The sequence below is a fragment of the Styela clava genome, chromosome 6, assembly GCF_964204865.1.
Source record: "Styela clava chromosome 6, kaStyClav1.hap1.2, whole genome shotgun sequence".
NCBI lineage: Eukaryota > Metazoa > Chordata > Ascidiacea > Stolidobranchia > Styelidae > Styela > Styela clava.
The window spans coordinates 20539770-20554297 of NC_135255.1; the positions used below are offsets into that span (position 1 = coordinate 20539770).

The following is a 14528-nucleotide window of genomic DNA, read 5'->3' on the forward strand; positions in this document are numbered from 1 at the left end:
AGGGGCGCCTTATATGCTAATATTTATAAATTCACCATTTTAGGACTGTCGAATTATATGCGAGATCATCTTATATGCAATGACATACAGTTTATTATTCACCATATTGAAAATACTCTGTATGGCCATAACATAGAAAATAAAACAGAATTTTAGGGTGAAAGAAAACTAACACTGGTTATCAAGCAGTATCAATCATATTCCCAAGACCCAAAAATCACACCATAATAAGCCAGATATAAATAACTGGGTGGAACCGCAGGGACCCAACTTTTATTCAATAATGGCTATCTCATAGTTGCAGGCAAAAAAAAAATTCGCGGGGCGCACAATGTTTTATTGAAGGCCGCAGGTAGCACACCCCTGATTTAGCACATGCAAGTGCTTCTTATTTGTCTGCAGATCTGCAAACTCCTGAGCCCACATCCCTAGTTGTAAAAGTCAGAAATAATATTTAGAATGCTCTTCTTAAATCAGCTAATGTAACCAGTATATCAGAATGAGTATAATACAGATGGACACAACGGAAGCCATGATAAGCGAGTCCCTTTGCTTCCTCATTTTAATTCGTCGAACGAGACTATTAAGAGCGGGGAACCGATTAGCAAGGTTATTCAATCTCGTTGTCATATTTTTGAAAATTTTTCGCTGCGTTCCCAAATTTTCTTTCGTTGCCATGGCGATGTCGATTGCCTCGCTGGCAAGGCGATCAGAGTTCCTTAAATGTTCGTTTTCTTTTAGATAAAGATCGGTACGTCGACTATTAGCTCCGCTTCCGCTTTTGTAAGCGTCGATATCACGTCGAACTGATCCGATTAAATCCTCCCTTTCACGATGAGCGACGATATTGCTCTTGGTCTTGGCAAATTCATGAGTGTAGTCTTGAAGTATGTCCCTGTGTCGTTGTAGAGTATGCATTGCAGAACTTGGACCGTTAATTGCTTCGCTGTGATTGGCCATCATGTCGTTTACGCCCGTTAATTTCGCCAGAAGTTGTTCGATTTCCATCGCCATGGTTTCAAACATTCGTTCGCTGCTCGAATTCCCAAGAAGAGGTGTATGGTCGCTTGCGTGGCTGCTATAACTTGTCCCGAGTTTGCTAAACGAGACTAGTTTTAGGTCGAGTTCGTTCTCAAGTCGGCGAGCTTGTTTCCTTAGGTCCTCCCATTGGTTCGTCATTTTTCTCATCAAAAATTTCAAAAATTGTTCCGATGTAGAGACCACCAATATTCAAAATATGGAGTCACCCGGTAGAAATTCGCAAACAATAAAACAGAAGTATGATAATATCCCAATTTGTGTACTACAATAATGAAGTATACAGTCTTTTCCAGTCGTCAGCCTCACATAGGGATAAATAGCAACAGTTCCACAATCAGAATCACAGCGTTGGCTATCTTATTTCTGTAACAAGATAAATCTAAAATTCTAAAAAAATACATTTCATTATACAAACTATTTGAAATCAAATTATATGTACATCGCGCAGATTCTCAAAAAAAAGTGCAGCTATAAGTAGAATCACAATTAAAAAAAATGGTGCATTTTACGAAAACTTTTCGCTAACCAGAATGCCTAAAAAATTTAATTACCATATATCCTCCCATATAAGCCAAGATAACTAAAAAAAAAGTTGCCAAACTTACGGGGCGGCTTATACGACCATAGCTCTGATCGCACTAAAGCAACCTTTGCTGTGATAGGTGCGTGCAGCGTGTTATGATTTAAAGGGCCAGTTTTAATGTGAATTTTGATGATTCAACCACTTTAGGGGGCCGGCTTATATTCGAGGATATATGGGTAGTAACATAAGTATAAAAACTCAAAATTTTCACCCAAAATATCAAATTTTATATGTAACACTCCCCCAGCTTATAATAACTCATTAGGAACAATTTAGTGACAAGAAAATTCAATTTTCACAAAATACATTCAAGTTTTCAAGTAATATACCAACTAACAGTGGACGGCTACAAATCACAGTGAAATGTGTCCAACCAGCAATGCATACTAACTACCTTTGATGTTATTATTTTTGAACTTGATGGCAAAATGCATTGAAATAAACCACAAAATCAATGAAGTATAACTTTAACAGAATAGTCCCATTTGAACCGGGTGGGTAAAATTCTGACTGCCCGCCTCATTGGTTAAACCCAAGGAGCAATTGAGCATATATTGACAAAATCATCCTATTTAGAACAGATGGATAAAGTTCTGACTGCCATGCCTCATTACTTGAACCTTAAAAGCAATGGAGCATGACTTTGACAGAATATGCCTAATTGAAACAAAGTAATAAAATTCTGACTGTCATGCTTCATTAGTTAAACACAAGATAGCATATATTATTGACACAATAATCCTATGTAGGATAAAATTCTCACTGCAATGCTTTGTTACTTGAACCCAAACAGCAATGAAAGATATATAGACAGAACATTCTATGGGAATAGCCATAGCTAGAAAGTTGATTATCTGATTCTGGTTCCATGGACTTGGATATATGATAAAAAGTGAAACGCCAATATTTTCACAATGTTGTTAAAAGGCACCCTTGCTTCAATCAAAAAAATATGTTACTAAACTCTACCATAAAAATCATTATTAAATTAATTATCATAAAATTATTCAACAGTGGACATTGGAACTACTACAGTGGCTAAATTAGAAAAAAATAAAATTGATTTGGGGTAATAAATACAGTGATTCAACAGTCTTTTATTACAATTAGGATTCTGCTACTACCATAAATTTGTACATGAAATGAGGTGTAAAACCTATATCTAATATGATATAAATACAGGGCGTTCATAAAGTCTACATCATTACAATTATAAAGTCTGGTCTCAAGATTCGTTTATTTTAATCAGCGTTTATTTAAATTTCTTACATCATTCAATACACCTGTAGAGGAAAACAAACTATAATATAGTATCAATAAATTTCTATTCACACAATTTCTAAATTTTGTTATGAAGTCAGTTCTCAATATACCTTAACCAGGTTTGTTTTATCCGAATCAATGCTTGTTCATTTATTAATTAATACATAATGGCCATTAAATATTTATGGTATAGATAAATTACCTTACAATTTGAGAAAAAATTTAGAACTTTATGAATACCCTGTATAATATGTGATATAAAAAAATTAAAATTGTGCAAAAAATAACTATCTGTGCTTCGGAGATTTTCTTCCTCCTTTCCCAGATTTTCGTTCTTGCTGACTCGTTGCGGTAGTAGCGCTACTTTCTTCGATTTTTTCTTCTTCCAAAGTTGCGTCGAGCTCGACTAATAACGGTGGAAAATCTGCGTTCGTTTCTTCTAATAACTTATGAAATTCACTTCTATCCTCGATTATCTTTTTCACAGCGTTAAAAACTACAATGTCGCTAATCGCTGTGCTTGGATGAGCCGCTCCAGGTGTGATAAATACAGCTTGAATAATTCGAGAGCGAAGACGTTCGAATCTTGTCGACATTTGCTCAGCGGAAACTCGAGATAATTGCTCCAGACGTCGCATATCTTCCAAATCACGACATAGGTGTTTGATCTCCTCCGACTGTTTTTTATCTAGCTCGCCACCTTTTTTAATTTTTTTGTGACTCTCCCTAATTTCTTTGCTCTGTTTGTCAGACTTTTCCTTCAATTTGTCAGCTTTTTGTTGAATCTCATTAAAAGCGTTCTTCAGGATTGTCAACTCATGTTCAGTTTCAGCATTCATATCGCTGTGTTTTCTTCTTTCCCGCAAGTCAGAGAACTTTTTCGACATTGTCCTAGCCTCTGCTAAAGCTTCGTTCATCTGAAATTCGGCTTTCTCAACTTGGGATGTCAATTTCATTACTTTGTTTTCAGTGCTTTCTAAATCACGCTGTAAAGCGTTTATGAAGCCGTCATTCATAACCAATTCTTTTTGCGACGTTTCAAGACGATCTTGCAACTCAGAAATTATTTGCTCTCTTTTAACAAGCTCTTCTCTCATAGCCATGACCTCGTCTTCAGGGGTTAATTTCTCGGGAGCCATCTTGTCGAATTGTTCTCGTAAAGCGTCTGCATCAGCATTAGCGCTTCGTAACGACTCGCGAACACTTTCGACTTTTTCGTCATATTCTTGTGGATTTTTTTGGAAAGAACCCTCTGGTTCAGAAATTGTTGTGCTTGTTTCGTCAACATAAATCAAAGGCTTTTTTGCTCCACTAGATGGCGTACTTGAGCGAGATTTCTGCTGCGATTCTCTTTCTAAGAATTCAATTTTTTCTTGGAATTGAGAAATAATCTTATCATTCTTTTTGCATTCTTCTTCAAATGGTCCAAGACGAACAATTTCGTCCGTCAAAATTTGCGTTCTCTTACGCAGATCCGCCACAATTGCCTCTAATTCCGTTTCTTGAGTCGTTTTTATGACAACATTTTGTGCCAACTGTCTTCTAAGGTCAAATATTTCGTTATCTTTTTGTTTAGAATCAATTTCGAAAGCACTCAAGCGGTTAATCTCATCGCCCATTTGTAGAAGGCGTTCTTCTTTTTCTCTTAGCATAGCCATGTACCAGGGTTGTTCTTTTTGTAACGTCTCCTGGACTTCCGGTTCAACCGTTTTTGGCCGTTCTTGCCGGTTAACAGGGCTTCCACTTTCGAGAATTTCACGAGATGACAATTTAACATGACCCTCTGAACCATATCTGGTTGTCATTCGCATATTTCTCGGCGCCGATTTCGACCTCTCATTTATGGCTAAAGGAGAAATCGGTAAAATCTGATCTCTCGGGTTACCAGGTGCCGTATCAGGTCGTAAACTAAAATTATCCTCGCCGAAGCCGCTAGAAGATCTGCTGGTCATATTTTCGTAAATACTAGAGCCTTTGCGAGAAGTTTGGATAGAATGGCTCATCTTCTAACTGTGGTGCTTTTAATCCCACATGATAGCGAATATCTCAACAAAAAATACACTTTCTGACTTTGGAAAGAACTAATTCACCAGCGAGGCAGCAACACATCACCATACGCAAAATCAACAGCGTTTCCAAGGCGAGGGGTGATTGGAGTCGTCGGACTGACAGGTGGTCCTAGTTCGCCTTTTCCTGGGGATAAATAATCAGTATCAGTTTCGAACCCAGGCAGAGCGACCAGAGGTGCGATGTCAAGCGTATTCCCATTTCGTACAAATTCTAAAGCAGTGATTTCTAACGGCCGGTCTGCGAAGTTTTTTTGTCGGTTCGCGAGAAATGCTGTTGTTTTTCTGCCAAACCGGAGACGCGTGCTTTTTCTGTTCTACATACTTTTAGTGATTAACATGACCATCCAAATATAAGGTGATTCATACTTCTTCGCCATGACATTCAGTAAGATATGAACCTATTGCGACCCTGCAGGTGGTCAAAAGACGTGCAACAAAAGCATGGGCCGCTGAGATCTTTTCCAGGTGAGGCACAGCAGGATTTGAGCTTGGTGACGGTTACGTTAACGACGACTTTGTCATAATGTAATTTTTTTTTGAGGCGTCGAATAACCGCAGATATATTAATATGATGAACCCGACACATTGGACGAAAAAGAGAAAAAAAAACTTGATTGAAGTTGTGATTCTACTTTACAGTCCAATAATATGAAAATATATGTTATTGTTTTTCTGTTCCAATCATATCAAATTTTTCCGTTCCGCGATACATTATTATGCATAGTCATAAATTATTCCTGCTACAAAGTGCAATCGTGTCGTATGTATAATCAATTATGTTTATTAAATGTGTTTTTATCACAAAAAGGAGATTAAAGTCGATAATACATCCCGAATGAGATGGTTGACTTTCGTTTCCTTACACCCGCGATCTCCGCCTTATGATTTCAACATGGTTAGCCAGACCAATAAGCATGCTCATTGGCCAGAGCTATCAGTCACTAGTCCATACTGAACCATTATATTATATATACGCTTTGTACTGAACTAAGCTTGTTTCTGAAATTTTCTGACTAATATATATGCCTTATCTAAGAGGGTAGGCGTGGTCATTTTCAAGAGTATTCCATACGGATCTTTTAGACTTGATTCCCATAAACCAGGGGTTCCCAAACCTATTTAGTCGCGGGCCAAAATTTTAAGGCGAGGATACTCGGGGGCCAGTAAAGGGGAGTGACCAAAAGAGCGCGACGTAACGGCTGGCGCTTGAATGCGCCCTGAAATTTTTTCTAAAAAATGGGCACGAAAATAGGGTGCAAGATTGGTTTTAGATACACGCAGTATCGCAGTTTGTTATGAAATAAAATTAATAAGTATAATAGTTAGATGATAGAATACCCGAGAAATAACAAGTACGACTTTCAACAAGGACTTGCAACTGATAGCGACTAATGAAGTTACTTGCTCATCTGAAATACGGCTCCTTATAAATGGCTACTCATATCATAGTCAAGTTTAATTTTCCATCCAGTAAAAATAACAAACAAAATTATGAGAAAAGTAAAATTGACACACATTTTTACTGGAAAGCGAAGTCTCTGGGAACTGATTATTAAGCAGCGACACCCAAGGTTTGATATCTAATTAGGTTTGTAGTTGACTTTTTTTGAACATGTTCGTTTGACTTTTATATGAATCTAACAATGAATTAAATTTTGAAATACGCCGCTCACCCGTCAAATGATCGTAATTTGAAGAATGCTTCGTCTCATAATGGCGCTTGATGTTGTATTCTTTCAGAACAGGAATAGTTTGTTGACAAGGAAGACAAATCGCTGAAGTTTGATTCTTTTCAATAAAGAAATAAGAACGCTGCCATTTATCCAAAAAACGTCTGTTTTCAGTGTCTAGTTTTCGTTTTTGTGACATCTTCAAGCTTTCTTAATATAGTGCTGATAACTAAAATACTGCCGTACGTAATCCTATTATAATTGAATTTTTATGATTATACACGCGCTCGAATTGTGGTAATGACGTAACAATTGGCGGCAACTAACAATTGACGCAAAAAGATGAACACATTTAAATTGTTAAACGTATTAGTATTTATTCGCTTTATAGTTTCACTAATGTTCGGCGGGCCATTTTAAATCGTCTTGCGGGCCGTAATTGGCCCGCGGGCCGCGGTTTGGGAACCCCTGCCATAAACTGACAAAACAGAAAACCTAAATACGATCGAATCAATATTTATTATTATGTTTGTTTATATACAGAAACCACACTGGGTAAGACAGCCGTGAATTTTATTTGCAGAGAAAAAGTTTCAATAGACAGGACGACAAATTCAATACTGGATTATACGGTTAATAATTGTAAAGGAATAATGAATAATATAAGTAAGTGAAAAAGTGAAGCAAGTTTTAAGGCAAACATTCTTGTGTTGTCTTTTATTTACCGCAATTCTAATCAAAAGCGAACTTTACCGATGAATCAAAATATTTAAAAATAAAACAATGAAAATAACAATGTCATAAATACAGAAATAGAAAAAGAGCATTAAAGAATAATATAAGCTTGAATAATACGTTTATAGTCTTTGCTTAGTAGTACATTAGTCGATATTAACCTAATTATATAAAAATGAATAGTTTGTAAAATCAAGGGCCCTAGGAAATCACTATTTTTTTCAACAGGTATCTCTGCTTTTTGTTTTGTCTGTTTACTTTTCTATTGTTTTTGTCAGAGAACCAAAATAAATGATTGATTGAACAAAAGTCATATCAGAACCCGTTTATCTATATGGATTACAGTAAAATACCAAGGAAGAGAGAGAAAGATAATTATGTTGTCAGCCTGAATACAAGCATTGAACCAATCAGGGTCAGCTCTCCCCATGTTCGCTAGTAAGATTCACAGTTAATTAAGACATTTGAACAATTTATAGAAAACGTTACTCCTTGGAAGGTTGACTAATTTACAGAATATTTTCGGAATCGGTTTGAAAAATGGTTAAGACGTTTATAGTCAGGGTTCGAGTTCCTAACCCTAACTGTTTGCTTTTTGTCTTTTATTTCATGCAGTCCGTCAACAGATTTCTATCAGGTTTTGGGCTGGTTTTATATTTCACAGATAACACCAAACCTAAGATAGTGTGATGGAACATTGAAAATACCCTGATCTGCATTTTCGTCTTTATTGATACTAAGAGCAACATTTGTCCACGATGTAGCGGATTTGGGATAGCTATCAATCCACACTTCATTTGGTAGAGCTTCCCCTCCCAAAAGCTGATTGTTCTGTAAAAAATTAATAAACAGCTTTAAAATAGGATATAATAGAATTTACATAATTTATCGCGGGTGAAAGCAAAGTCGAGAAAACGGTTTAATCATATGACAAACCAGGGCCTCTCGTCCGGTTACCAATCCATGTCGGGTATGGGATTAGTCGGCCAGTTATATGTTTACGGACGCATGGACTTGATGGTTGATAAAGACGACCAGTGGTCACGTTAACCACCCTACGGATGCGAGGAATCAAGCAATCCTCTCGCACACAACCATCCCCGAATGGGATTCGAACCTGCGAACCCACGCCGGGTAGTCAGAGGTGCGATGGCGAGCGTATTCCTAACGCTTAACACGATGAACCACACCGCCTTCCCCTCTTGCTTAGTTTTGAGACAAAACAAGTTAAAATCTGTGTAGATTACGCAAATTTGCTACTCATTACACCTACTTTATACTGCATCCCAGTCCAAATAAAAATCGAAATCCGGCCAGCAGGGATCATTGAACGTAGATAAGTGAGCAGCATCTGGTAATGTTCAAAGTCGTGAATATTAGCCGGTATCCTGTTGTTCATTGATTTGCATATTGATCGAGCATCGTTGAAGGTGATATTCTGTGTTTTATACATAACTGCTCGGAAGCACTTGGAATTGTATATGACACCACAACCCCCTAAAAACAACAAAATTGGGGTCATTTTAAATAATCACATAATCATAATCACACAGCGATGAAGTACCAGGTCATGATTCAGTTTGTGCCACATCTTGGTGCGCATACTTCAGGAGTACCCATACTTGAGTATACGAATTAAAGCTGGATTCAAACATATGCGCCATGAAAATGCTAACTATCTGACAGATGTGGCGACCTTTTAGTCAGACTACCAAACCACAAAATACAAAAGAATTTACTGCTAGCCTTTTCTTTCTCATCAAGACTCTTTTTGATCAGTCTGGCGATTTCTGTAATAAAATGACGTATTTTTGTTGTATGTATAAAAGTTGTTTTTTAAATCAGTTTTCTATTTATACAGTTCATATTCATATTTTACACTTTTACGCATATTACCTCACGCACCTTTGCCCATCAAAATATATATAAATAATAATTTGAGAATGACATATAAATTGAAGGTCAAATAAGAGTGAAATGTTTGTATTATCATCATAATTTTATTCATCAAACTAAGCAACTAAATCATCCCTATGACGTGCTGGTTGACCCCGGTCATTTGAAATGAAGAGTTGCTCCTTATATATCATGGGATATTAGTGTCTGCGCGTACAGTGGCTTGTTTGGAGGGGAAAGGCATAAATATGCGTCGTTTCAAAAAGACAAACTTGGAATTTATCTTGAAATAGGGCGAACTCACCGGATCCATCGTTTTTCTGTCAAATAAAAACAAAATACAGGTCATCAGTAAAGTAATTATGACACGTTTCTATGCTGGATTTAATTCAAGAGTCTTTCTAATAATGCAAACAGCGGCCCCACAAGGAAAAATTGTGCTGCCATCGGAAACGTTCCGATTTTGAATTGTGCGCGGCTCGCATAACGAGGTTTCAGTTTAGTCAAGTGCATCGTTTCCCAACGTTTTTTGGTCGCGGACTATTTTTTCGCCAGCGAAAATCTTTGCGGACTCAAGTTTCTTTAATTGTAAACGAACCCTGTGTGGAGAAACAATAACACCAAAAACAACATAATTTTAACGAAGTCTGTTCATTATTCACATTTACAAATTTTGAATGGGAACCTTGTCTCTGAACTCGCATCACTAGTTTGTCAAAATCAGAGTCTTTATTCGATAACGCACATCTAATTGGACAAGTAGTGGACATACGGTCGTTTCAATATTATGTTGATCTTGTTCTTGTTGTTATTTGACACAGAATAACACACTTAGTGGAAATATTAAAAAAAACGCCTTTTTCTTCGAATACTGGACCAATTGCTTTGAAATTTTCAGTGGTTGAAGATAAAATTTTTCCCCAGAAGGCTAATACTTTTATTTATTTTAAATATTTCTGTTAGCTCTGTGAGATTTGTTTTTGTTTGCTATGAAGTCATTAAACGCTCTGCGGACATCGGACGCCATTTTGTGTCCTACTGTAGCCTACTGCTTCGCTCGGTGTGAATATATTTGTAGACTGTGATCTGACGGTACACCGTACTGTACTGCGAACAGACGTGTCCATATATTTGGGCGTAGCTCTCTTGTGTTATCTTCTGGTTGCAGTTGTTTGCCATACTTGGGTTTTTATCATAGCCAGGGCTGTAAATACAGCTTTGCAAAGATAATATGCTGAAAAGTGCAAAAGAGCAACGCAAATATAACACTCAATTTTTACGTTTTTGTCCGTAAGCTGAGGGTGCGTCTCATGTTTTTGTCAGAAATCCGCAGGTACGCTGTGCAATCCAATCGTTTGATATAGCGAGGCGGGAATGACGTGCCGTGTTCAAGTCACGTGTTACAAGGTATGCTAAGTTTAATGTTCGAATATTTTACCCAGCCATACTCAGTAACCGGTAATTATTGACTCGATTAAATTTTATGTGAATAAACTTTTATTTTATGTTTTTCGTGAATTCTGACGTAAATTGTAACTGATACGTCCGTTTATGCCCGCAATGAATTTCTAAACGTGGAAGTGGCCTGCGACACTAAAAAGGTTAGTGACCTAGGCTACATGAACTATATTACTGCATAGCCTTCGGACCTCCCGAAGTATGCGCACCAAGATGGCGCACAACCTGAACTCAGGTGTGAAGTACCAGGTCATGATTCAGGTTATGCGACATCTTGGTGCGCATACTTCAGGAGTACCCATACTTGAGTATACGAATTAAAGCTAGATTCAAACATATGCGCCATGAAAATGCCAACTATCTGACAGATGTGGCGACCTTTTAGTCAGACTACCAAACCACAAAATACAAAAGAATTTACTGCTAGTCTTTTCTTTCTCGTCAAGACTCTTTTTGATCAGTCTGGCGATTTCTGTAATAAAATGACGTATTTTTGTTGTATGTATAAAAGTTGTTTTTTAAATCAGTTTTCTATTTATACAGTTCATATTCATATTTTACACTTTTACGCATATTACCTCACGCACCTTTGCCCATCAAAATATATATAAATAATAATTTGAGAATGACATATAAATTGAAGGTCAAATAAGAGTGAAATGTTTGTATTATCATCACAATTTTATTCATCAAAATAAGCAACTAAATCATCCCTATAACGTGCTGCCACTATGCCGGTCGACCCCGGTCATTTAAAATGAAGGAAGAGTTGCTTCTTTGATATCATCAGATATTAGTGTCTGCGCGTACAATGGCTTGTTCGGAGGGGAAAGGCATAAATATGCGTCGTTTCAAAAAGACAAACTTGGAATTTATCTTGAAATAGGGCGAACTCACCGGATCCATCGTTTTTCTGTCAAATAAAAACAAAATACAGGTCATCAGTAAAGTAATTATGACACGTTTCTATGCTGGATTTAATTCAAGAGTCTTTCTAATAAAGCAAACAGCGGCCCACAAGGAAAAATAGTGCTTCCCGCGGAAACGTTCCGATTTTGAATTGTGCGCGGCTTGCAGAACGAGGTTTCAATTTAGTCAAGTGCAGCGTTTCCCAACGTTTTTTGGTCGCGGACTATTTTTTCGCCAGCGAAAATCTTTGCGGACTCAAGTTGCTTTAATTGTAACCGAACTCTGTGTGGAGAAACAATAACACCAGAAAAACAACATAATTTTAACGAAGTCAGTTCATTATTCACATTTACACATTTTGAATGTGAACCTTGTCCCTGAACTCGCACCACCACCGTTGTCGAAATCAGAGTCTTATTCGATAACGCACATCTAATTGGACAAGTAGTGGACATACGGTCGTTTCAATATTATGTTGATCTTGTTCTTGTTGTTATTTGACACAGAATATCACACTTAGTGGAAATATTAAAAAACCGCTTTTCTCTTCGAATACTGTACCAATTGCTTTGAAATTTTCATTGGTTGAAGATAAAATTTTTCCCCAGAAGGCTATTACTTTTATTCGTTTTAAATATTTCTGTTAGCTCTGTGAGATTTGTTTTTGTTTGCTATGAAGTCATTAAACGCTCTGCGGACATCGGACGCCATTTTGTGTCCTACTGTAGCCTACTGCTTCGCTCGGTGTGAATATATTTGTAGACTGTGATCTGACGGTACACCGTACTGTACTGCGAACAGACGTGTCCATATATTTGGGCGTAGCTCTCTTGTGTTATCTTCTGGTTGCAGTTGTTTGCCATACTTGGGTTTTTCAGAAATCCGCAGGTACGCTGTGCAATCCAATCGTCTGATATAGCGAGGCGGTGTTCAAGTCACGTGTTACAAGATATTCTAATAGTTTAATGTTCGAATATTTTACCCAGTCATACTCAGTAATCGGTTATTATTGACTCGATTAAATTTATAATGAATAAACTTTTATTTTATGTTTTTCGTAAATTCTGACGTAAATTGTAACTGATACGTAAGTTTGGTAAAACCGTTTATGTCCTGCGATGAATTTCTAAACGTGAAAGTGGCCTGCGACACTAAAAAGGTTAGTGACCTAGGCTACATGAACTATATTACTGCATAGCGTTTATAACCTATTACTCGTTGCGGACTCATTCAAACGCTCTGCGGACACATTTGAGACCGCGGACGCGGGTTGGGAAACACTGCACGTGCGAGTAATACCAATCCCTTTCCGTTGCAAAGTCGATAGCCGAGTCCTTTTTTATAACGTCATAATGCTCTAACAGTTAGTTTGTGCGAAGCGAACAACGCATGTCCTAGAACAGTAATCAAATTTTTGTGCCTAACTAAGAATTTACTAAAGATGTATGTTTGATGTACGAAATGTATAAAGACACCTGATAAAATAGCAACATAATTTTACCTCGCAATCTCCAACTTGAACGAGTTTCCCATTCACGATCTTGGAAACGCAGGCTCCAGCTGTTAAATATGAAACATGATATTTTATTTTGAACAAAACCTACGGTGGAAATCCAGGCGCGGATTAATGCGAACCCGGTCTTGAAATGTACCGTGAACAGCGAACCTGTTCTCGGTGTAATTTAAATGTAGCAGTGCAGATATTAGCGAGAAAGATCAGATATTAGATATTTCAAATTTATGTATTAGATTCATGTAAAGCAAGGGTCACGAACTCGCGGCCCGGATGCCAATTGAACCCCGCTGGACGATAGTTTAAGGTCCCCGCCTTAGTATGAAAGTTTAAAGTTAGTGTGGCCGAAGTCACCTAGCTCAGTTTGCGTGATTAATACATTTAATATAAATTAAGAGTTATATTGATACATTGTAGCCATGTTTTTATGATTAAACAAAAAATAAAGTAAAAACGGATTTGAATTTTTTCACCCCCGCGAACCCCCAGTAATCAGACACCAAAAATGTTGTTATATATAAAACAGTTTGTTGTAACAACAATTTATGGACCAGCTGCTGTAACTAAATTAAATCCTCGTGTTCATGTTTTCGCCCTGTCCTCCGCCTAACTAATGAATTCTTGAAATCTCTCAAGTTATGATAAGCATATCACTTTCTGCAATGCAGCAACAGCACTACACAAAAACTCGACTGCCATCCAAGTACCCCTGGAAATCTTTTCCCTGGATTAGGATAATCGTCTCGGCGATGTAGGTAGGGCGACGTTCTGGGCGTTGGCCACCACACCTCTGATTACCCTGTGTGGGTTTGCCCACGCGCAGTTAATTATGTTAGAGAGGTATGCTGGACTCCTCGCCGTGGTTCACGTAACCGCTGGTAGGGTACGGCTTCCTCCGCCATCAAGTCTTTGCATGTCAGAAAACAAATACCTAATCTCATACCCATATCGGTAATGTGTAAATTCTATCCTATTAAAATATATCCGAAACAAATATTACCAGGTATTTTCTTCGCTGCAAGCAAACAGCAGATGAGAGTGATAAAGAAAACAATTTTGACAAAGTCCATGTTTGCTTTTAAAAAGGCTTAAATGACGTAACTAAGGCTTAGCTCCTAATTAAAGCTGTAAAAATATGCAGAAGTATTATAGGATCAGCATTGCCGTATCAGGCTGTCTTATATTCATGTCATAGAAGTGTTGACAAGAGCCACAATAAATAGCTTGCTGGGCTGGGTGGTGGCCCGCGGGCCGCCTGTTGCACACACACTTATGTGCGAGAAAATTGCTGAATTTCTCGCCTCCGTAGGGTGGTTCACGTTGGTCAGTTACGGCTTCCTCCACCACCAAGTCCATGCGTATAAAAACAAAATAACTGGCTAACTAGTCTC

At 37.6% G+C, this 14528-nt stretch overlaps 3 protein-coding genes across 3 annotated transcripts; all 3 read right to left on the minus strand.

Annotated features, from left to right (window-relative positions):
• Window positions 1-90: 90 nt before the first annotated feature.
• Window positions 91-2058, minus strand: LOC120330694 (Golgi SNAP receptor complex member 1-like). The gene has a single exon (XM_039397584.2). It carries the CDS (start codon window positions 1186-1188, stop codon window positions 478-480), a length of 711 nt encoding a protein of 236 aa, XP_039253518.1. The 5' UTR covers window positions 1189-2058; the 3' UTR covers window positions 91-477.
• A 151-nt stretch (window positions 2059-2209) lies between these two features.
• LOC120330693 (coiled-coil domain-containing protein 27-like) lies at window positions 2210-5158 on the minus strand. The gene has a single exon (XM_039397583.2). It carries the CDS (start codon window positions 4888-4890, stop codon window positions 3175-3177), a length of 1716 nt encoding a protein of 571 aa, XP_039253517.2. The 5' UTR covers window positions 4891-5158; the 3' UTR covers window positions 2210-3174.
• Window positions 5159-7170: 2012 nt separating this feature from the next.
• On the minus strand, window positions 7171-14264 carry LOC144424572 (uncharacterized). Its single transcript, XM_078113997.1, has 6 exons — window positions 14138-14264; window positions 13126-13184; window positions 11613-11628; window positions 9101-9151; window positions 8635-8858; window positions 7171-8192 (listed from the first exon to the last, which is right to left on the minus strand). The coding sequence occupies exons 1-6, from the start codon at window positions 14205-14207 to the stop codon at window positions 8013-8015; spliced, it is 600 nt and encodes a 199-aa protein (XP_077970123.1). The 5' UTR covers window positions 14208-14264; the 3' UTR covers window positions 7171-8012.
• Between the last annotated feature and the right edge of the window lie 264 nt (window positions 14265-14528).

Bases quoted from the DNA above. Each gene is read 5' to 3' on its own strand.
- LOC120330694 (XM_039397584.2), bottom strand. From the start codon at position 1,188: ATGAGAAAAATGACGAACCAATGGGAGGACCTAAGGAAACAAGCTCGC.
- LOC120330693 (XM_039397583.2), bottom strand. From the start codon at position 4,890: ATGAGCCATTCTATCCAAACTTCTCGCAAAGGCTCTAGTATTTACGAA.
- LOC144424572 (XM_078113997.1), bottom strand. From the start codon at position 14,207: ATGGACTTTGTCAAAATTGTTTTCTTTATCACTCTCATCTGCTGTTTG. The intron at 8,859-9,100 runs GTAAATTCTTTT...TGTTGTTTTTAG, and splicing joins TGAGAAAGAAAAGGCTAGCA to GGGGTTGTGGTGTCATATAC. The intron at 8,193-8,634 runs GTAGGTGTAATG...AATTTTTTACAG, and splicing joins GGACTGGGATGCAGTATAAA to AACAATCAGCTTTTGGGAGG.